At 35.1% G+C, this 24,418-nt stretch overlaps 1 protein-coding gene across 1 annotated transcript; it reads left to right on the forward strand.

The window, feature by feature from the left end:
- LOC141375161 (uncharacterized) lies at window positions 1-23,457 on the forward strand. Its single transcript, XM_087238324.1, has 3 exons — window positions 1-110; window positions 16,771-16,821; window positions 22,606-23,457. Exons 2-3 carry the CDS (start codon window positions 16,785-16,787, stop codon window positions 23,247-23,249), a joined length of 681 nt encoding a protein of 226 aa, XP_087094450.1. The 5' UTR covers window positions 1-110; window positions 16,771-16,784; the 3' UTR covers window positions 23,250-23,457.
- The last annotated feature ends 961 nt before the right edge of the window (window positions 23,458-24,418 follow it).

Genomic DNA, 24,418 nt, shown 5'->3' on the forward strand with positions numbered 1-24,418 from the left:
CCCACACAACCAGCCAATGGGTGTCCGGGGTGGTTTAGACTGTAGTTTTATGGTTTCTCAATGATTCAGATGGAGAGACACTGAAATCAACAGCAGATCAGAATATACAGGTAAGAATAAAACACTCACAAACAAACACTTAACATCAACAACAAAAACAAAACACTGAATACAGCTAGTATAATACCACTTATTTTGAATATAATATACTTGAATGAAAAAAAAAGATATGATAAAAAAGCTGGAAATATTGTTTTTATGTTAGTTCAACTTACTTTAAATGAAATATTTCCACTTTTTTTGCTAAATACTTAAATAAACGATTAAGTTGAATAATTTAAATAATTATAAACCAAAATAATTGTATTTTTGAATATTTTTTCAAACATTTTAATTACTAGTTTTGCTAGATAAATTGAAATTAAATGATAATCATTAAATGAGTTTTTCCTCAAAACGAAGAATAAATAATAAAAAAGCTAAATAACTATAATTTACCAATATTTTAAAACTGTTAATATATATATTGTTTACGTTTATAACATTTATTTCATTTTTTTGTTACTTTACCTTATTTCTACATGAAACGTTTCCTTTTTTCTTAATAAATAAATAATAAAAACATTATTATGTGAGTTTTTTCTTAAAACAAGGGGAAATAAATATAATAAAGCAAAAATAATCGTAATTTATTTATTTTACATATTTATTTAATACATTTATTTCATTTTTCTTGGTTTTCATTTGTATAAAAATGATTAAAGACAGTAGACAATTTTGTTTTATATACATACAATTTTGAGATAAAAAAATAAGTGAAATAATTTGACAGTAGGGTAAACAAAATAATCTTGTTTGAAAGCATTTTTTTTTTATTATATAAAAATCAATACCTTGCCTAATTACCCTAACCTGTTAACCTAATTAACCTAGCCTTTAAATGTCATATCATAATCATATCATTTTTCACAGTATAAGATATATCAAAGTAATTGTGCTTAAAGGATTTATATTTGGGTGTGTGACTATTAAATTAAACTGAAAGCTCTTTGGAACGGTATTTCAGTTTAGTGATTTATGAGAACGCCAAGCACGTTATTCAGCATTTCAGTTTGGGTGGCAAATAGATGACGACCACTGTCGAAACAACTGTTATTACATTTTCCGACTTCAATACACAACAGCAACCTGTCACAAGATGATTGCTTTCTCAATGAATACAACATGTTGAGAATGTTAAACGCAGCGATTCACACGAATATCTTTACTATCAAACAAACACAACACATATTTGATATTTACCTGAAGCTGATCATCAAACTAGTTGCTTTAATGTTTCTGCAGTTTATGCGTGACCTTATTTAAGTTTCATCCATCGTTTAATTTAAAAAGTCCACCTATTAAAATAGTTTCAGATTTCAATAGTGTATTAGCTGTAGAGCTAATAAACTGCACTGTAAAATATATCAGTAAATTAGCAGTTTTTTTTCTATTTTGTGATTAATGTTTTTATTTTTCCTTTTTATTTATGCTTTTAAATTGCATTATGGGAGCTTGATCATTCCTCAAAAACCTTTTACCTTGAGAAGTTGTCAAAAGTGACTTAAATGAACATTTCTAATAGTTTGCAGTGCTATATTGTCTGGGTTGGTGTTATACAGTTGAAACCAGAAGTTTACTTACACTCCATAAAAAAAAGGAACATTACAATTAAAATAAAATAAAAAATGTCTGATGGTAAATCATGCTAAATGTTTTTATTTTAGATGTGTTAGGATTACCAAAATAATTAACATTTGCTAAATGCCAGATTAATGAGAGAATTTTTAATTAACTTCTAGACAGTGAAAAGTTTACACAAATTTCCTTATTTTATTTTTATTTTTTTTTAGCTTTGCTTTCAAACTGCATAACTTTAGTCAAATGTTTTGGTCCTTCCACAAGCTCCTCACAATAGTTTGTTGGAATTTTGGCCCATTCCTCCTGACAGAATTGGTGTGACTGAGTCAGATTTGAAGGTCTTGCTTACACAAGTTTCTTCAACTCTGCCCACAAATTTTATATAGGATTGAGATCAGGGCTTTGTGATGGCCACTCCAAAACATTCCCTCTGTCGTCCTTAAAGCACATTTGAACTAATTTGGCAGTATGCTTAAGGCTGATTTATACTTCTGCGTCATGCGCACGGGTCTGCTACGACGTTGATGCATAGCCCTACGCCATGGCCGTCGCTGACGTGCACCTCTCAAAAAATGTAACTGCACATTGCAACGATGCGTAGCGCAAGCTATTGATTGGTTGCCTTGGTAGCGCTGGTAGCGCTGAATCAGCAATCGCTATGTGGCAAATAAAGCCCACCTCCTAGTACAAAAGCCAATCAGCGATCGCTATATGGCGAATAAAGCCCGCCTTCTAGTACAAAAGCCAAACAGCGATCGCTATATGGCGAATGAAGCCTCGCCTTCTAGTACAGAAGCCAATCAAAGATCGCTATATGGCGAATAAAGCCCGCCTTCTAGTACAAAAGCCAAACAGCGATCGCTATATGGCGAATGAAGCCTCGCCTTCTAGTACAGAAGCCAATCAGCGATCGCTATATGGCGAATAAAGCCCGCCTTCTAGTACAGAAGCCAATCAGCGATCGCTATATGGCGAATGAAGCCTCGCCTTCTAGTACAGAAGCCAATCAGCGATCGCTATATGGCGAATAAAGCCCGCCTTCTAGTACAGAAGCCAATCAGCGATCGCTATATGGCGAATAAAGCCCGCCTTCTAGTACAGAAGCCAATCAGCGATCGCTATATGGCGAATAAAGCCCACCTTCTAGTACAAAAGCCAAACAGCGATCGCTATATGGCGAATGAAGCCTCGTCTTCTAGTACAGAAGCCAATCAGAGATTGCTATATGGCGAATAAAGCCCGCCTTCTAGTACAGAAGCCAATCAGAGATTGCTATATGGCGAATAAAGCCCGCCTTCTAGTACAGAAGCCAATCAGAGATCGCTATATGGCGAATAAAGCCCGCCTTCTAGTACAGAAGCCAATCAGCGATCGCTATATGGCGAATAAAGCCCGCCTTCTAGTACAGAAGCCAATCAGAGATCGCTATATGGCGAATAAAGCCCGCCTTCTAGTACAGAAGCCAATCAGCGATCGCTATATGGCGAATAAAGCCCACCTTCTAGTACAAAAGCCAAACAGCGATCGCTATATGGCGAATAAAGCCCGCCTTCTAGTACAGAAGCCAATCAGAGATCGCTATATGGCGAATAAAGCCCGCCTTCTAGTACAGAAGCCAATCAGAGATCGCTATATGGCGAATAAAGCCCGCCTTCTAGTACAGAAGCCAATCAGCGATCGCTATATGGCGAATAAAGCCCGCCTTCTAGTACAGAAGCCAATCAGAGATCGCTATATGGCGAATAAAGCCCGCCTTCTAGTACAGAAGCCAATCAGCGATCGCTATATGGCGAATAAAGCCCGCCTTCTAGTACAGAAGCCAATCAGAGATCGCTCTGTACATATAATGTAATCGTAAGCTTGGCAAGCAGTTTTGGAGAATTTGATGTTGCCCCACTCAAACAGAATGCCTGAGCATATTGCCCGAGAGGCATTTCAAAGATGGCCGCCGAGTGAAATGACTTGCCCTAAAGTGACATTTGGTTATCTGAACTAAATTGAACGCTTGGACATTTTGAGTTCAGTCGCTTCATTCGAGCATCAAATTCACTGCACAAAAGACACACATTTTCATCATGTGAGGGGCGTCTGTCTGTCTGCCTGCCTGATATCTGCAGTTTCCTTGTAAAGTCAACATTCTGACTGAAACAAACACTGATCTTCACAATGGACGACCAACAGCAATGTTAACAACTGTAATTAAACTCAGAGCTAGTCGGTCTTGTTTTGTAATATGCTGGAAATGCTGCGTTATCATCATCCTCCAGACAGAATATCTGCATCAGATTTTATCTAAGACGGTGACTGTAAATCAGCTGTAGTTTCTGTTTATCAGCTGTTTGCTCTTTTTGATTCTGCTTCTGATTAGCAAGTAAGTAAGTTTTATCAACATTAAAGATTAAGAGGCTCTATTTTGACGGTCCATGCGCAAAGCGCAAAACGCAGGGCGCAAACGCTTTCAGGGCGTGTCAGGATGCGTTTTTGCTAATTTAAGGACGGGAAATCTGCCTTGCGCTTCAGCGCATAATCTAAAAGGGTTGAGTTTATTTTCTTAATGAGTTATAGGTGTGTTTTGAGAATAAACCAATCAGAATCTCATCTCCCATTCCCTTTAAGAGCCAGCTGCGTCGCGCCAAGAGCGCATTCGCTATTTACAGGCCGCATAGTAAGTCTAAGTGGAAAAAATGAGCATTTCACAAGCAAACAGTTAACAGTTTTTTAACAGAAAACTGTTAAACAGAGCATCTACTGCGTGAGAATGAGAGATAATGGATCACTTTCACTTTCGCTCTTGGATAGGGAAACCTTTACGCACAGACATCAGTTAGCTTATAAATAATTCATTTTGTTTGTTAAGCGCAAAGATTTGTTTCAAAACTATTTCTAAATTCAGTTCTAATTTCCAGCAAATGAGTAAATGAACAATTATAACCAAGTGTCGTCAAAATACTGAGTTATTTCCAAATACACCTGCCATGCCCCATATGGTCTAAAACCTGACAGGTGGGCAAATCTAAGCTTGTTTTTAATAAAACAATGTAATATGGATATATTAAATAATACTGCTAATAATAATAACATTATACAAAAGCAAATTGTTATGAATGAACTGAAAAGGCCTCCCGAGATGAAGAAGACATAAAAGCAGTGATTTTTCATATTTATATAGGCTAGAAAATAATATGTTTTGTAATATTTTAATCCTTTATATTTATATCTTATATCTATTCTTATTATATCCTATATATATCCTTAATATTTAATTTTTTTTCATATGTAAGGATATTTGCCTATTGCTCTCTTGTGTGTATTAAGCAGTGTGTAAGTGAGGCGCAACTCTGCGCTGGAGTTTAGACCGGGTTTGTTTTGGTCTATTGAAAAATCTATTATAGTCTCTCAAAATAGCAACGCGCCAGCGGTCCGCCTCAGAACGCCTTCCTTTTTAGAACAGGACGCCTATGGGCGCACATATGAGCGCTAATGCATTTGCTATTTAAACAGCGTAGCACAACGCATCAAAACGACTCTTACGCCAAGCTGAAACTAGCAAAAGACTATTGCGCCACGCCTTGCGCCACACTGCGCCGGGTGTATGATAGGGCCCTTAATGTAAGACTGAAAAGAGAGTGTGGAGTCGATGATTACACCTAAATTTTATGAATAATTCCCACATTAAAACAGGAATTATCATTTAAAAGCATAAAGAAACTAATAAACATTATTTATTAAGTTCTATAATATAGCACAACTGGTAAAACAGAACTATATGTATTGTAAACTAAACATTAAGGCATTTTTAATAATCATTTGGTCAGCATTTTCTGATAAATACAGTTTCATTATTGATATCTGCACCTTTTGTTGTTTGCTTTCCACAATGCACGTGAGCTGGCAACAGTCCTGCATATGCAGTGTCCATGCAGACATTTTACTGTTGTAAAACTAATCAAACAATGTGCATATCTCGTTACAATACTTTTGAATAACTCTATTTCTATTTCAAAATTAAGTAAATTAACTCTTAAGTGATTACAAAGGTACTGTGTGAAAATTTGAAGATAAAAACTGTAGTTAACACTTTATACACTCTCAGAAATACTCACTTTAAAAAAGGTACATATTTGTACCTAAATGGTCCATATTAATACCTCAAGAGGTATTACATATTAGTACCTAAAAAGTACAAAAGTGTTCCTCTTAAAATTTGTAGGAACTATTGATATATTTTTGAGGTACAAATATGGACACATCAAGTACAAATGTGTACCTTTTGAAAAGGTACCACCCCAGTGACAGCTCACTTTTTTTTTTGAGAGTGTAATAACTACAAAAATGCAGGGTTCCACACGATTCATTCATGTTGTCCCAACACAAATCAGTTAAGTTAACTTGACCCCTTTAGCAAATTTATGTGGATTGAACACGAAAAATTAAGTAGTCCTAATGAAATCATGAATCATGTTGTTTCATCTCATTTTAAATAGAGTAGATTGAAGAGCAAAAAAAAAAAAAAAAAAAAAAAAAAAAAAAAAAAAAAAAATATATATATATATATATATATATATATATATATATATATATATATATATATATATATATATATATATATATATATATATATAATTTTTGTGAGTGTATGAATCATTTACTAAACATTAGCATCTAGTGAATTTATTATCTGTTAAGCATTAACTCTACATTAACAATTGTTAGCAAGCGGTTTATAACTGCAGCTACAAATGCTGTATTCTTCATTTCACATTTATAATGTGCTTAATAATTGTGCTTTCATACTTTGTGACTGATTTTTTTATGACAACTGAAGTATTGCTTTATCTACAAACTATTTGTTTTTAAGAGTAGTTAGAGGTTTTTCATAGCAGAAAAAAACAAAGCAAAACAAAACAAAGGAAGTCAGTGGTTACAGGTTTGCAACATTTTTCAAAATATCTTCTTTTGCGCTCAGCGGAGGAAAGACACTCAAATGTTTGAAACGAAAAGGATGACAATTTACAGTATTGTGTGAACAATCCTTTAATTAGGATTTGCTCATAAATTACTGGTGCCTGTCTGTGGATTGTGAAGAGATTTATGAGCTTTGAAATATTCAGAGTATACAGGAGCAGACTCCCACGCCTTTACCTTGAAGTATTTCCCCCAGGGAGACGTAAACTCTTCCTTATTTGTTTGCCTTTAACATTTTTTATCACTCTTTGTTTATTTATTTTATTCATTCATTCATTTATTTATTTTCTTGTCGGCTCAGTCCTTTTATTAATATGGGATCACCACAGCTGAATGAACCGCCAACTTATCCAGCATGTTTTTACGCAGCGGATGCACTTCCAGCCGCAACACATTTACACACACACACACTCATACATTACAGACAATTTAGCCTACCCAATTCACCTGTACCACATGTCTTTGGGCTGTGGGGGAAACCGGAGCTCCCGGAGGAAACCCACGCAAGGCAGGGAGAACATGCAAACTCCACACCGAAACGCCAACTGAGCTGGCTCGAATCAGCAGGGTGTGTGTGTGTGCGTGAGTTTTGTACAGTTTTTAAAATAATTGCGGCTGGAAGGGCATCCTCTGCGTAAAAAACGTGCTAGATAAGTTGGCAGTTCATTCTGCTGTGGACCCCAGATTAATAAAGGGACAAAGCCAAAAAGAAAATTAATGAATGAATGAATTAAATATGAGGCAGTGGTTAGCACTGTGAACGTCGCTGGTTAGAGTCTCAGCTCGGTCAGTTGGCATTTCTGTGTGGAGTTTGCATGTTCTTCATGTGTTGGCGTGGGATTCCTCCGAGTGCTCTGGTTTCCCCCACAAGTCCAAACACATGGCGCTATAGGGGAATTGATGCACCAAATTGGCTAAGTGTGTATGTGTGTGTGAATGAGTGCAGGGTTGCAGCTGGAAGGGCATCCACTGTGTAAAACATATGCTGGATAAGTTGGCGGTTCATTCCACTGTGGCGAACCCTGATGAATAAAGGGACTGAGCTGAGAGAAATCTTTATTAAACTCTTTGTATAATGCTACCACTCCACTTTAAATTTTCCTGAATTCCTGCAATTGTTGGAGTCAAGATTGCATCTGAAACAAACACTCCAGAATGGTGACAGTAAAAACAACAACATTTACTGTTAGTAAACAACTCAGTTAGAGCTAGTCTGTCTTGTTTTGTAATATGCTGAAAATGCTGTGTTTTCATCCTCCTCTTCCGGGATCTTGACAGATTAATTGCTTCAGATTTTATCTGAGACTTTTATCTGTAAATCAGTTTGCAGTTTCTGCTTATTTTATTTTTTTATTCAGCTTGTAATTTACAATAAGGAAATTAATGATTTTTTTTTGTTATGGTTTTTAGTCCAACTATCTCATAATTTTTAAATGCCAAACATCTTTAGAAATAGAAAAATAATATGTTTTTTTTGTTTTATATTATGTGTTTCTCTTGATTTTTTCTTCTCTTTTTCAAATTTCCCCTAATGTACAAATTTTGGTACCCAGTGATCTGTTGCAGCTGGAATGGCATCTGCTGCGTAAAACATATGCTGGTTAAGTTGCCGGTTAATTCTACTGTGGTGACCCCTGACTAATAAAGGGACTAAGCCGAAAAGAAAATGAATGAATGAATAAATACAAATTTTGGCTATTATTTTGCTTCAGCACTGACTAAACTAACCTATATACAGTACACAACTCTAACATTGTAAAAATTTCCTATAGAAAATATAAATTTAGTTGAAGTTGAAATTACCTTAAAATTCCTTTAAAAAAAAATTTAAAACCACTTTTACTTTAGCCAAAATAAAGCCAACAAGACTTTCTTCAGAAGAAAAAATATTATCAGATACTGTGAAAATTTCCTTTTTTTTCCTTTTTTCCATTTTTAAACATCATTTGGGAAATAAAAAATAATAATAAATAAAATTCAAAGGGGTGCTAATAATTCTGACTTCACCTGTACTTCTCATTACAAACAAGCTTAGTCCAGACAAAATAAAGCAATGCAAAAGTAACGCAACACATTACTTTCGTTAAAAAGTAACTAAACAACAAATCTACATAATGTTTTTAAAGAAATAGCCAACTCGGACTCGTCATTGATACGTACCCCTGTATACATTTCTGGAGAGCGCCAAATACGTCCCAGGAGCTACGTTTTTTGCAGTTTTTGTTTTCGCGAATCCACCAGGGGAAGCTGTGTATGCTTTTTTAGGTCACAAATTTCTCTAGCGAGTACCATTCATGCCTGCTGTTCTCACGTAAATACACCAGAGGCCGCAGTCGACTGACTGACCAAACGACTGATAAAAATTCACGATCTCCAGAAATGTATATAGGTCTACATTTTCAGAATGAGGCTATGTTGGAAAAACGTAAGATTGAATTGCAAAAAAATGACTACAGTTTAGAGTATAAGCAACACAATCTAACGGCAATTCGTAACTTTTTGATTTAGTGGCTAATTCGTATGGAATCGTACAATCTAATTCATACATTTTAGTACGATTTGCTCATCCCCAAATGACGGCTGGGATTAGGGGTGGGGTTAGGTGCCACGCCTCCTTTTTTAAATCATTCAATTTTGTACGACTGAACTCGTACGAATTCATATGAATTAGCCACTAAACTGGCAAAATGTAAAATACTTACGTTTTCTCGTGAAATCAGGCTTGTATCAGATTGCATTCCTGTGCTGCTTCCAGAAAGCATCTAAACAGGATATTATTAACAATAATTCAGCTATTAAATATCAGTGAAGAGAAATGAACTCTATTAACCGTGCTACTGTTACTCTTTGATTCTGAACATGTCATAAAATGAAATAATGTGATAATTCCCCAGGTTAAATATGAATAAAACAACTCAAATGCGCAGAGTTTACTTTATTTGAAAACATTCTTGACTATGGATAGCGCAGAAAACAGCATAATTATGGTTTACATGCAAATCAGATAGATTTCTGTTCTGCGCTTTCACTTCTGCATGAACTCAAAGACTCCCTCACACCCACAGCAGCAGGAAGACAATACAGCTGTTCTGATGATTGATTATGATTTTAACCTGGCAGCCTAAATCCAGGTGTAAGAGAAAAGTGACAGAGGCTTTTTCTTATTTACTCACCTTTTTTGTGCTTGTATTGAACAAATGACAGGTGAAACCCAGATACTAGTGGGAAAGGAATGATGATGTGATCCTGAAATTACCTCCATGTAAAATAAAGCAATAAGCCCTGCAAAGCCACGGTATTCAGTGAGCTTATAAAAGCTAGACCACCTTTATAAACTCACTATAAGACACATTGGGCTCGTTGCTTTTATAAAATCAACAAAGGCTCATTCTGAAAACGTGGCCATGTATGCATTTCTGGAGATCACGAATTATGTAGCCAGAAGTACGTATGGCTGCCGTTCGTCTTTAAAACGAACGCTACCAGGCGCTTTGACGCAGTTCCTTTTCACGCTTAATAGCTGACCTATTTCCTCCGTATGGATGGCTTTCCTGCTGTTACCAGTTTGCCTGGTAGCTTGCCGTGTACGTTGGCAGACTTGAGACAGATAGAAAAGTTGACAGAGATGACAGGGTTCGAGTCTGATGAAGAACAGTTCCAAAAAACAGGTAAAAAAAATTAAAGGCAAAAAAAATAAATAAATAAACAGGGTGAGAATGCGGTAAAACCTGAGAAGGATCAAGTTTTTCTGGATTGCTTTTGAAAAAACTGTCATATGGATTAGGGAAGTGGGTGATCAGCTCAATCGGTGCTTTTGAAAACACTGTCGGCTGGGTTTAGGGAAGGGGCAGGGTAGGGGATCAGTCAGTCAGTCAGTCGACAGCATCCTTTGATAGATTTATGTGAGAACAGCAGGCATGAATGGCACTCGTGAGAGAAATTTGAGATCATCCAAATTTTAGATTACCCTATTGTTACAACCGGCTCAAAGTTGCAACATTAGAAAGACAATACGGACCAGATAAATTGAAAAGAGAAATGATTTATTAACAAAACGCATAATTAACAAAAGCGTTTAAAGCAATCAAAGTTAGTATAGATTAAAGTCAGTAGTGAAAAGAATGTGTATGGAAGTGTATTGAGCTCATGATCCAAACACAAGCTAAAATGAATCAAATGCTCTAAGCAGAGACGTCCGGCTAATCGAGCTTCTCCAGACAGAATGCCGGACTCCTTATAAACCACACACGATGAGTCTCAGGTGGGATGACCCACCCACCAATCTGCAATCACCATGCAGGCTCTGCAAATCACAAAAAACACACATACAAACAGGTCCCACATGGGACCTAACACCTATTTAAAATGAAATAAGAAGCAAACCTTTTCGATTACTTTATAAAAGTAAAGTAACTGATTACATCGGATTACTTTTTGATTACTTTTAAGTTTCTAATGGAAATTTAGCAGGTGTGAGCTTACAGTAGCTCTGTTTACTGTTAGAGTCTCAAAACCTCTCATCACTAGAATTAATATCAATTTAATTTTAAAGTACAGCCACCACAAAACCAGACCTCATGACAAAGGAGTAGTTTACTGTTACAAAATCTGAATGTTAGTTGTGCAGGGTGACTTGTGGCATTTGCAATAAATAATACATCTGAGCTGTTTTTGCAATTTTTATTTTTAAATCGAAGCAACTTATATCTAGTCTATCATAATTTAGTGAACAAAACTGTCAGTGAAACTCATGAGGCAGAATTTATATAACAGCAAAAACAAGAAATCCAATAAAACCACACATTTAAAATTCTAAGGTATAGTAAAGGGAAATATTTAGGAATGATCATTTCATTACACACACACACACACACACACACACACACACACACACACACACACACACACACACACACACACACACACACACACAGACACACACACGCACACACACACACACACACACACACAAACACATATATATATATATATATATACAGCTGAAGTCAGAATTATTAGCCCCCCTGAATTTTTAGACCGCTTGTTAATTTTTTGCCCAATTTCTGTTTAACGAAGAGAAGATTTGTTCAACACATTTCTAAACATAATAATTTTAATATCTAATTTTTAATAACTGATTTATTTTATCTTTGTCATGATGACAGTAAATAATATTAGACTAGATATTTTTCAAGACACTTCTATACATCTTAAAGTGACATTTAAAGGCTTAACTAGATTTATTAGGGTAACTAGGCAAGTTAGGGTAATTGGACAAGTTATTGTATAATGATGGTTTGTTCTGTAGATTATCGAGAAAAAAAATATAGCTTAAAGGGGCTAATAATTTTGTCCCTAAAATGATGTTTAAAAAATTAATAGCGGCTTTTATTCTGGCCGAAAGAAAACAAATAAAACTTTTTCCAGAAGAAAAAATATTATCAGACACATAGTGAAAGTTTCCTTGCTCTGTTACACATAATTTGGAAAATATAAAAAAAAAAAAGAAAAAAATTTGAAGGGGACTAATAATTCTGACTACAACTGTATATATATATATATATATATATATATATATATATATATATATATATATATATATATATATATATACATACAGTTGAAGTCTGAATATTAGCCCCCGTTTATTTTTTTTCCCCAAATTTCTGTTCAACGGAGAGAAGATTTTTTCAAATAATTTCTAAACATAATAGTTTAGTAACTCATCTCTAATAACTGATTTATTTTCTCTTTGTCATGATGACAGTAAATAATATTAGACTAGATATTGTTCAAGACACTTCTATAAAGCTTAAAGTGACATTTAAAGGCTTAACTAGGATAATTAGGTTAACTAGGCAGGTTAGGGTAATTAGGCAAATTATTCTACGATGGTTTCTTCTGCAGACTATCGAAAATAATATATAGCTTAAAGGGGCCAATAATAAAATGTTGCTTTAAAAATTAAAAGCTGCTTTTATTCTAGCCAAATCAAAACAAATTAGACTTTCTCCAGAAGAAAAAAATATTATCAGACATACTGTGAAAATTTCCTTGCTCTGTTAAACATCATTTGGGAAATATTTCAAATAATAATAATAATAATACAAATGGGGGCTAATAATTCTTACTTCAACTGTATGTACATTTACAACTCTTCATTAATGAATTACACTACATAATGTAGTATTATTATTAACTATCATGAACTAATAATCCTTACAATAGTATACATCAGCCTTTACTACAGTAAACTATATATATATATATATATATATATATATATATATATATATATATATATATATATATATATATATAGTACCTTCTCTCTCAGAGTGACCTTTTAACAAGCAAGTTTCTTGTGTCAACACAATGATTGGTTGGTACTTGACTAATAAAATAGATTTGCTTCTGAAAAGCTATTTGATTTATGAAGTAGTGACGCGACCATCACTCTACTGAGAAATGTAGTTAAGCTAGTAGCGTGACTACTTGTAGCGACACGACAGCCCAACACTGTTAATGTGATAAAATTGCTTTGGTCAGAGGAGTCTGTCGGTGTCCTGAATTACACAAATCGATAACTTTGTGAGTCGTAATATATAATTAGAAATGAAAGGGTCTGTTTTTCTTTCTGTACACCAATGATAACCACAAAAAACCATTTGCTTTTATGAAATAAAGAAAGGCTAAGTTACATATTTGCAGATGCTTCAGGTTTGACATTGAAACCTTTGGTGTTGAAAGCATTTTAACAACTGTTATTCTGTATATCGGATAATTTCAGGATGAAATTATTTTAAAATTTCCAGCAATGAAATGCATTCGTATAACTTGCCATGGTGGCAGCCCTCAGACTGGTTGTAGTAGCCCACGGGTGTCCAAACTCGGTCCTGGAGGGCCGGAGTCCTGCATAGTTTAGATCCAACTTCCTTTAACACACCCCCTGGAAGTTTCTAGTATACATTGAAAAAGCTCGATTAGCTGGTTCAGGTGTGTTTAATTGCTAGGTGTTCAGTTTTGGCAGACGCACTGTGTTTGATGTACTTTACTGTATGGATTTTCTGCACATGCTCAGTGCCGAAGATGAACTCGATAACTCCACATAAGATGAAAGACAGCAGTGTGTTATGATGTGCAAATGACTGAGGCCAGCCGTTGCAATAAATCATGCAAACCTGCCGGACGAGCTAACTGTGGCTTCTAGAAAACTTACTAATCAAGGCAGAGATCAGCTAAAACAGAAACCGAAACCTAAGTCGAAGTGTTCTGAGAGACCCGATTGTGGAAATTTTGAAGAATTTCAAGCACAAACATCTGATAAATAAAATAATTAGCTAAATAAAATTAAGGTGTCATGGTGGCTCACACGGCAGTCAACTCGCTGCAAGAAAGTCACTGGTTCGAGTCCCGGCTGGGTTAGTTAGCATTGGTGTGGAGTTTGCATGTTCTCCCTGTGTTGGTGTTGGTTTCCTCCAGGCGCTCCGGTTTCCCAAACACAGCGCTATAGGGGAGTTGATGAACTAAATTGGCCGTTGTGTATGTGTGCGTGATTGAGTGTGTATGGGTGTTTCACAGTACTTTGGCTGGAAGGGCATCTGTTGTGTAAAACATATGCTGGAATAGTTGGCAATTCATTCCGCTGTGGTGACCCCTGATACATAAGGGAATAATTAATATGATAAGTTTAAAAGTGAATGAATGAATGAACTAATTTGTTTAACGCTGATGCAGGAGCAGTTTTAAAAAGCACTGCTAGATGTAAACTTTTTGGCAGAAAAATAAACTAATAATGAATTAATAAATGCAATAAATTTGCAAAATCTTCTGGAACAAAGGAAGTAAAAAACAAAGTCCTCGAAATATAAATTAATGTTTTGATGCATCAATTGATACACACATACATTTTTTTCGCATTTCGCAAAAAAAAAAAAAAAAAAAAAAAAAAAAAAAATATATATATATATATATATATATATATATATATATATATATATATATATATATATATATATATATATATATATTTTTTTTTTTTTTTTTTTCCAAGTGCTGTTTAATTTAGAGAATTCTTTTTGTTATAATTACTTTTTAATCATTAAATTATTTTGTCCCTTTGATGACAGAACATAATGCTTTACTACTCCTTTTAGATGCTAGCATTCAGTTTAAAGTGCAATTTAAGAAATTACATAGTTTGGTTAAATAATTATTACTCAACAGTGGTAGCCAATCCAAAAAAAAAAATAAATAAATAAATTTAAAAAAAAAAAATAAATAAATAAATAATTATATATATATATATATATATATATATATATATATATATATATATATATATATATATATATATATATATATATATATATATATATATATATATATATATATATATATATATATAAAATCGGTGCAAGAGCCTAGTGGTTAGCGCACTGACATATGGTGCAGTAGCACTTTAGGGCATCCTGAGTTCGAATCCCGGCTCGAGGACCTTTTCATCCCCACCTCCTCTCACTCTCCTACTTTGCTTCCTGCCTCATTTCTGTCCTATCTACATAATAAAGGAAAAAAGGCCAAAAATAAATCTTAAAATAAACTCCAGCCAATCTAAAAGAAATAAGCATTCTCCAGAAGAAAAAAAAAGACTGTAAAATCATTCTTGCTCTGTTAAACTCTTAAAAATACTTTGAAGTTTCACAATAATTGCGTCATTATTGTACAATTGTGTCCTCAATATGTGTCTTCATATTATTATTCTGTTACTCTTTATTTTGATGGTCCATTTGAGTATTAGTAGACTGTCTGCTTAATATCTGCAGATTCTGCTCCATCAACAGACATTTACTGACTATAAGACCCTTTGCAAGTACATGTCAACTTACACTAACCCCAACCTAACAGTCTACTCATAATCTAAGACAATTAGTTGGCATGTAGATGCAATGTAACTTAATTCAACAAACAGATCATCAAAATAAAGAGTGACCCATTACTCAAATGCACATATTTTTAAAAAGAAGAAGCTTTCATTTTTTTTTTTACCCTCTGTTTTTATTTTTATCAAAAAAAATATTCATACATACTGTACCACTTAAGTCCTCTGAAGAAAGAGATGGACCATTTATCAAAGTTCTCTTGGAAGTACTCTATCACAGTGAATAAAAGGAACTCAAAGCCCTGCCTCCCACCCCACCCATCTAACATTGATCAGAGTGTTTGTAGAAGGCTCATAAAAGATGAAGGGCACATTATACAAGTTCAACTTGAATTGACCTTGAGTTGAATAACATTTACAAGCATGTTATGGAACTAGCTGGCACAAAAATTAAAAAATAAAGCAAGATGTACATGGCAAACGAGACAAAACAAGGGCATTATAAAATAATTATTAAATAAATAAGGAAATAAATGAAGCCTGGGTCAGTTGGCTTTTCTGTGTGGAGTTTGCATGTTCTTCCCATGTAGGTGTGGGTTTTCCCCAGTAAATTGTAGTGTATGAGTGTGACTGAGTGTGATTGAGAGGGACATTCGCTGTGTAAAACATATGCTGGATAAATTGGCAGTTCATTTCACTGTGGCGACCACAGATTAATGAAGTGACGAAGCCGAAAAGAAAATAAATGAATGAATGAATGAATGATGAAATAAAATAAATTAATAAAATTAACATGCAATAGTTTTGTAAAAGTCTTAACGTTGGATGAAATTGGGTTCCAAAAATGTATTTCAAATAGTTCCCTTTTTTTAAATCCTCAACATAAACATTATATTAAGTTACATTATTAATGAAAAATCAAACAAAAACAACATAACAAAAAAGAAAAGAACTGAAAATTAAACAAAAACTGACATCCTCAAATGCTTTGACTATCAATGATGACTAAACTTGCGTGTATGAAAGAAGCGAGTGTAAATGTAAATATTTTTTTAACATAAGATGCTTAAAGAGAAACTATTTCCCTTCTGAGGTATAAACAAAAAATGCAAATAATTGCAGCTAGTTCAAACCACAGCACATAGGTTGAGAGTCAGGTGTCAAACATCTCAGCCAATGGGTGGGTGTGGAATTTTTCAATAGCATGAAAGAGTCTTATACAGTTTCTCTTGTTAATGATTCAGGTAGACACTGAAGGATGGAAATATCCAGCAGAAAGGCAGCAGAATATAAAGGTAAGTTTAAAAAAAAAGAAAAAAAAAACGGTTTTTTATTTTTATTATTATTATTTTTTTACAAACACTAAAATATCACTTATTAAAAATATATAATATATTTGGATCTGTTTTTTGTGCTGTACTGTAAGAAAAACACCCTGAAATGACAAAGTTATGATAACAAATGTGTTTCTTTATTTAATTTCTGTTTGAGTTTAGCTGACTAGAAAATTTAATTTGATAAAACAACAACAAAATAAAAGTCTAAAGGAACAAAAAAAAAATTAAGGAATGCGACTTCTGAAGACATTTTATAACTAAGATAAAGGGAAGCAATTCCCATTTAAATAATGCAAATGTTGATGTTTATATGTATTTTATGTAATCAATTAAATAAACGACTTACTAATCACACAGAAAAAAGTATTGTAATTATTATTAAAAAAAAATAAAGAAATATTTTATTTAAAATTAATCAAAATTTAAAGTATTAGTAAAGTAATTTAAATTCAAATTCAATCATTGTAATCAGTAATTAAGTAATAACGATTATAACCAACATTTTTAGGAAAGAGTTTGAGCATGTAAATATGATGTGTCAAAAATGCTGGGTTCAACACGATTCCTTCTGGTCATTCCAACATGTTTAACTTTTTTTAAATATGACATTTTTAAACAAAGCTAAAAGGCAAGCAATCCACATTAAAAGAATGCACATGGGGGATTTACATGTCTTTTATGCAGTCAAGTAATTAAATTGTTTATTAATCAGATTTAAAAATGGATTCTAATCAATTGAAAAATAAAGAAATATTTAATTCAAATTGATCAGAAAAAAGGCATCAGAAAAGTAAGTTAAATACAATTTTAATAACTTTTTTGTAAGTAACTTACTGATTATAACTGAAGTATGTTTAGGGACGAATTTGAGCATGTTAATATGTCAACAGAAATCCTTCAGGTCATTCGGAAATGTTTAACTTTACTTGACATTTATAAACGAAGCTAAAAGGAGAGCAATACAGATTTAAAGAACGCATATGGGAGATTTATATGTATTTAATGTAGTCAAATAATTTAATAACTTTTTAATCAGATAGAAAAAGTATTTAAATTTAAAAAAATAATAATTTTAATTAAAATAAAAAAATAAAAAAGAAAGTAATTATTAAAGTAATTTAAATACAATTTCAATAATTGTAATAAGCAATTAATCAGTAATTAATTAATAACTTACCAATTATAACCAAAGTATTTTTTAGGGAAGAATTTGTGCACGAAAATATGATACTTTAAAAAAAGCTGGGTTCACTGAAAACCCTAATAATATGACTGAACTAAATTAATTAAGTGAGTTTGTTGCCTCAATTTAATTGAGTAATGGAGTCTCCTAAAATGTGCATGTTTTAATTTATAATACAAAGTGGATAAAGTTATAATTGAAATAAACTATGTTGAGGACGGAACAAAAAGAAAAAAAAGGCGAGTTTTGTGTGTTCAGTTTGAATTATTTTGATTATCTCCAAAACAGTGAATAATTACACTTTATCTCTGGGCGTGCGACTATTATAAAAATGTAAAACTGTAAACTTGTTCAACACCTTTGCAGCATTGGAATGGTATGCATCATTATATTTACAGAACAAAGAGTTCAGGATCACAGCACATTATTCACCATTTCAGTTCATAAACAAAATGAACTATAATTACAAAGAAAGCCAGAGCTACTGTAATTACACATCACGACTTGATTAAAAAAAAAAAAAAAAAAAAAGCCATAATGATTAATGTTAGGTAAAAGAAAAAAGAGAGTAATGTTAGGAATGTTAAATGCTCCTGTTCAAGAACTGCTTTCATTTTTTTTGGCATGCATTTCTTTTATTTTCATCAATCATATAATAAAACAATGCACCTATTCAAGCACAAAATGCACACTTTAGACAGATCACCTGCTCAAAATACCGAATTTATCGATACGCTTGCTGAACAGGAAATTAAACTGACTCAAATGATCATGTGGTGGAGTAAACAAAGCAAACCAAAATAATTTAGATTGGTATAATCTTACCTTCGGTTTCTCCATTATACAGAGGAAGGTGGAATATTCACAATATGTACTTACATAAAGTCTTTTAGGAAATACAGACGTCAGCAAATCTGATAGTGTTCTCTGAAATAGCTAAAAGAAAATGTTCATCTAAAAATCTGATTGAATTGTGGTTCAGCAGGAGCATTAAAAGAGTGCTATTAGGCATAAATCGCTTTTAAACACAGTTGTGTGTCAGCAGTGTAACCAGCTTCTAATAATAAACATGTATTGATTCTATTGTTTACATCAGACTTGATCAAATCAGTCTGCAGAAACACTTTGATTGTCATTCTCCCTTTGCACATGTCATCAGAGGAAGAAAGCCCCGCCCACTTGTGACCATAGCCCCTTTCACACAGTGAGACCAGTAAATATTCAAAACATTTTCCAGAGCGACTATGGGTAAATTCAACAAAGCGCTTCACACAAGCAAGAATGTTCTAGACTTTTTGCAGTAAAAACACCATTCACACATGCATTCCAAAATACTGGCAAATGAACTAGTAACGGCCTCTAAACGGCTGTGCCTGTATTTGTGAACATAGTTGTTGTCAGGATTTTCTTGGTTTCGCTTTTATTTAAAGCTTTAGCGTTCATGCAGCTGTTTTGCCTCAGAGACGTCCAAAGGCAGAGTCGCAAAATCGCAGCTAAATGTTTACACACTTCACTACATTATAAATTCTGTGCATGAATAGGTATTGCAAACAACTTCGATGAAAAAGAGGAACACTTTCACATGTTTAAGAAACTTTTTTAAGTTGTCATGATGCTTGTAGAAGATGTGAAATGTATTAAAGATGCAGGTAACTGTTCAGTTCTGGTATGCAGAGAAGGTTTGCAGAAAGAGGAAGTATGTCTGGGGTACAAGAGCCAAAGGACTGCAGAATGACTGATAAGTGGCGTTAACCCAGGGGTGGGCAATCTCGGTCCTGGAGGGCCGGTGTCCTGCACAGTTTAGCTCCAACCCTATTCAAACAGACCTCCCTATAGAGTTCAAGTGATCTTGAAGACACTGATTAGTTTGTTCAGGTGTGTTTGACTATTGTTGGAACAAAACTCTGCAGAGACACCGGCCCTCGAGGATCAAGTTTGCCCATTCCTGCGTTAAACCAAACTCCACCTGTTAATATCAGTTGTGTAAATATATGCTGGAGTCAGGAAATGTATGTTAGTTGCGAACCTCTTGAATGTAATTCTTGTATTGCATTGGGGTAACGTAACCCATAGCTCTGTCATCGAATTATTCATTAGCATCTAATAAATGACTAATATTTTTGGCATTGAAGAAAACCCTCTCCAGACCTTTTCTTTTTGAACACGCATGGAATTAGCTTGATATTCCAACAAAACAAATAGAGCGCCAGACATCATAGAAAACAATGGCAGCATGGTTTTACATATTTCATAGAAGCATTAAGTCAAGGCATATAATACCCAATATATACAATTGAAGTCAGAATTATTAGCCCCCCTGACTTATTAGCTGTCACACAACCAGCGATCGCTTTCCAGAGATCGCTGGTTTTCTCACATGAACTCTCAGGACTACATTTCCGCATTCCCCAGGACTACACATTCATACATGCACTGCTCCCAAACACGCACGTCTGCTCATTCATATATCCTGATTGCAAGCACCAGCTGGACCTTGTTCACAGACTGATTTCATCCCTTTCATAAGCCACTCATTCACGCTTCCAGGTTGCCGAGTCTTGTTTTCCCAGTGTGACATTACGAAGCGTTTCTCCCTGTCTTGGTTATCTGTGTTTAGACCCTAGCTTTGCTTTCCTTGTTATCCTGTTTAGCCGCCTGCCTTTAGACCTATTGCCTGTTTAACGTTTACGATTCTGGACTGCCTTCATATACCCGTTTGCACCTGATGACCACTGCTTGCCTGACTTTGAATAAAACTGCATATTGGATCTTACCTCCTGTTGTCTCCTGTCACTCCACCCCAGTCGTGGTAACAATTAGCGCCCCTGTTTATTTTTTTCCCCATATTCTGTTTAATGAAGGGAAGATTGTTTCAGCACATTTCTAAGCATAATAGTTTTAGAAACCTATTTCTAATAACTGATTTATTTTATCTTTGTCATGATGACAGTAAACAATATTTTAGTTGATATTTTTCAAGACACTTCTATACAGCTTAAAGTGACATTTAAAGGCTTAAGTAGGTTAATTAAGTGAACTAGGCAGGTTAGTGTAATTAGGCAAGTTATTGTATAATGATGGCAGGGCCGGAGTGGGACTCATTGGGCTTTATTCACCATATAGCGACCGCTGATTGGCTTCTGTACTAGAAGGCGGGATTTATTCGCCATATAGCAATCGCTGATTGGCTTCTGTACTAGAAGGCAGGATTTATTCACCATACAGCGATTGCCGATTGGCTTCTGTACTAGAAGGCGGGATTTATTCGCCATAAAGCAATCTCTGATTGGCTTCTGTACTAGAAGGCGGGATTTATTCGCCATATAGTGATCGCTGATTAGTTCACAACTGATTCCAATTCAGTTTCTAATTTCACTATCATGTCTTTTTCAAGAAAAGAGCTGCTTTAGAAATGTAAGTGTTCAACAACCCTAACAGTATTATATGTCTTTACAATAAAAAAAAAAAAAATAATAACAATTTTACAGGTGAGGTTCGAACACGGGTACGCGGTGTCGAAATGCAATGTGTGTACCACTGGACCACAATGGCGCCATGAATGTGATGATAAAAAATAAGTAATGACTTGTGACCCGTAAGACACAACACTACTTTCTTTTGATGGCTCAATCTTTTTCTCCTTTTAAGATTTCTGATCAAGTTATGTCAGATTTATTAATGTAGTGAATCATTTGATTTTCATTGAGCAGGTGTATTATTCATTACTATTAATTATTCGAATTCTTATATTCACTAAGGTGCCGCTGTTTGGGGTCGATAGTTACATTACATCATCATCATTAACGTTAGTTAACCTGCAGGCTGCATTTTGCACATGAGGCTGCAAGAAAATAAATAAAAAGAGCGGCGCTGTGGCAAAGTAATGAATAAAAAGAGTAAAGATATGGTCAAATAAACAAATAGATGAAAAAAGTGTGACTGCTGAGAGTGCAAGCAGCTACGGACACCAGCCCTCGCAGCTAAAAATCAGACCGGCCCATCGGGAATTCTCCTGGTCCTCCCTGATTAGCCAATCCGCACCTGAATGATGGTTTGTTCTGTAGATTATCAAAAAATATATAGCTTAAAAGGGCTAATAATTTTGTCCCAAAATTGTTTTTTTTTTAAATTAATAACTGCTTTTATTCTAGCCGAAATAAAACAAATAAGACTTTCTCCAGAAGAAAAATTATTATCAGACATACTGTGAAAATTTCCTTTCCCTGTTAGACATCATTTGGGAAATATTAAAAAAAGAAAAAAAGAAAAAAATCAAAAGGGCGCTAATACTTCTGACTTCAACTGTGATACCCAGGGTTCCCTAAGACACTGTGATACCCAGCGATCCCTTCAAAGAAAACAAAAACTTCCAAACAAGCAAAACGTGTTAAAAAGTTTCCCGTTTTTGGGCTGAAAACATCGTAAACGACTCCTAATTCTGATTTAAAAGTGCCAGGTCAAAGATCAAGTCACCTGTTATAAAGTTGTCATCTATTTGGTTTCTTATTCTACCATCTACACATTTAACTGAGTCTCCGTCTGTGTTTTATCTCCTCAAGACATGTCAGACCTCAAGATTGTAATGGTGGTTGAAAGCGGAGCTGGGAAGAGCTCATCAGAAAACACCATCCCAGGAGAAAAAGTGTTTGACGAAAAATCCACTGATGAATCTGTGAACGAGAAATGCCAGAAACACCAGCAAGAGGTGAGCGATCGAATGATCTCCATCATCGACACTCCAGAAGTGTGTGATACGCCAATAAATGAAGAAGAACCGAAGAAAGAAATGGAGATATGCATTGAGATGCCTGCTCTAGCACAAGCTGAACAAGGTGGCTCTCATGTCCTCAACAACACAGATGAAGAAAACAGATCTCAGGTCAGTGTACTGCTGGAGAATGAAGAAGAGTGTTCCAGTAATGAGCTGCTGATGGACACTCAGAAGAGCATCCGTTTCTCGTCGATGACCAGGACTCAGAAAGCAGTGTTTGTGGGAGCAGGTCTGCTCGGAGGAGCCATTGGAGGAGCAGGAGCTGTTGCTGGAGCCGTGGCTAACGCCGCTGTGGCTTTAGCAGCCGTCCCTGTGGCTTTTATCGCTGCAGGAGTCGCCATCATGGTCGACGGAGCTGCTCTGGCTCTTATAGATGTACTGCAAGCATACATGAAGAGGAGAAATAAAGGCAGCGGTATACAAAGGTTGTGAGGACTGTGTTGGGGTGATGCACTACAAATAATGTCCACTGAGAGCATGCATGAAGAGGAGGAATGAAGAACATTGTAAATAAATGGGCTTTTAGTACTGTAGGAAGGGGAGTAAAGAAGAAAAATGAATGAATGGATGAATGAATGAGTACTGTAGTATAGTGTTGAGGTAATATTTTATCAGATAAAGTGCACTGAGAACATGCATGAAAAGGAGAAATGAAGAAAACGGTAAAGAAAGGTTATGAGGAGAGTGTTGGGGTAATGATTACAAATAAGGTAAAAAATAATTATATATACACATACATACACACATATATATATATATATATATATATCAATATTAGGGATGTAACGGTATTGTAAATACCGTCATACCGCAATATTAATTTTTTTCGATATTACCGTAGTCGCATGACTCGGTAAAACTATAGGTCTTCTGAGAAAATTTGCTCAGGCGAATGAAGCGAATGGGAGGTAGCGAAAAATACAATTCCCATCAGCCCAGGGGTGGCCATCATCCCTTGCGGTCTGTTGTCGCTACAGATCCAGTAATGCGGAAATGGAGTGTGCTGCTAGAAGCGGGCATCAAAAAGAGCTGGAAATGATCGAACCTGAAGCGGGTGTTGTCGCCGCACGTGTACTGATCAGCTGTGTTGCCGCGCGCGTACTGATCAGCTGTGTTGCCGCGCGCGTACTGATCAGCTGTGTTGCCGCGCGCGTACTGATCAGCTGTGTTGTCGTGCGCGTACTGAAAAGCGGTGTTGTTGCGCGCGTACTGTAAAGCGGGGAGGGGGGGGGGGGTTGAGCGCGCATACTCAAGAGCGGTGTTGTCGCGCGCCTACTGAAGGGCGGGACGGAGGGTGTGACACAGCACACTGTTCAGATTGATACAGACATGAGACCTCTCTCACTCATGGCTTGTCCAGTCAAGTGGGGGAAAGACAATGCACAACGTTACCCACTGCTGTCCCAGAAACCTCAGTCCCAAATGAGAGGGTTTTTTTTCTGTTGCAGGGGGCATTGTAAATGCCCAGAGATACCAGCTTTTACCAGGTTATATTTATATGATAATTTTCCTTAAAACCCATAAGTGAGTGAGTGAGTGATTAAATGTTGAATGTGATGAGTTTTCAACAATACTAAATTGAAACTTTATTTTTTTACATG

The sequence above is a fragment of the Danio rerio genome, chromosome 1 (genome assembly GCF_052040795.2).
Source record: "Danio rerio strain M-AB ecotype USA chromosome 1, GRCz13ab, whole genome shotgun sequence".
NCBI classification, from domain to species: Eukaryota; Metazoa; Chordata; class Actinopteri; order Cypriniformes; family Danionidae; genus Danio; species Danio rerio.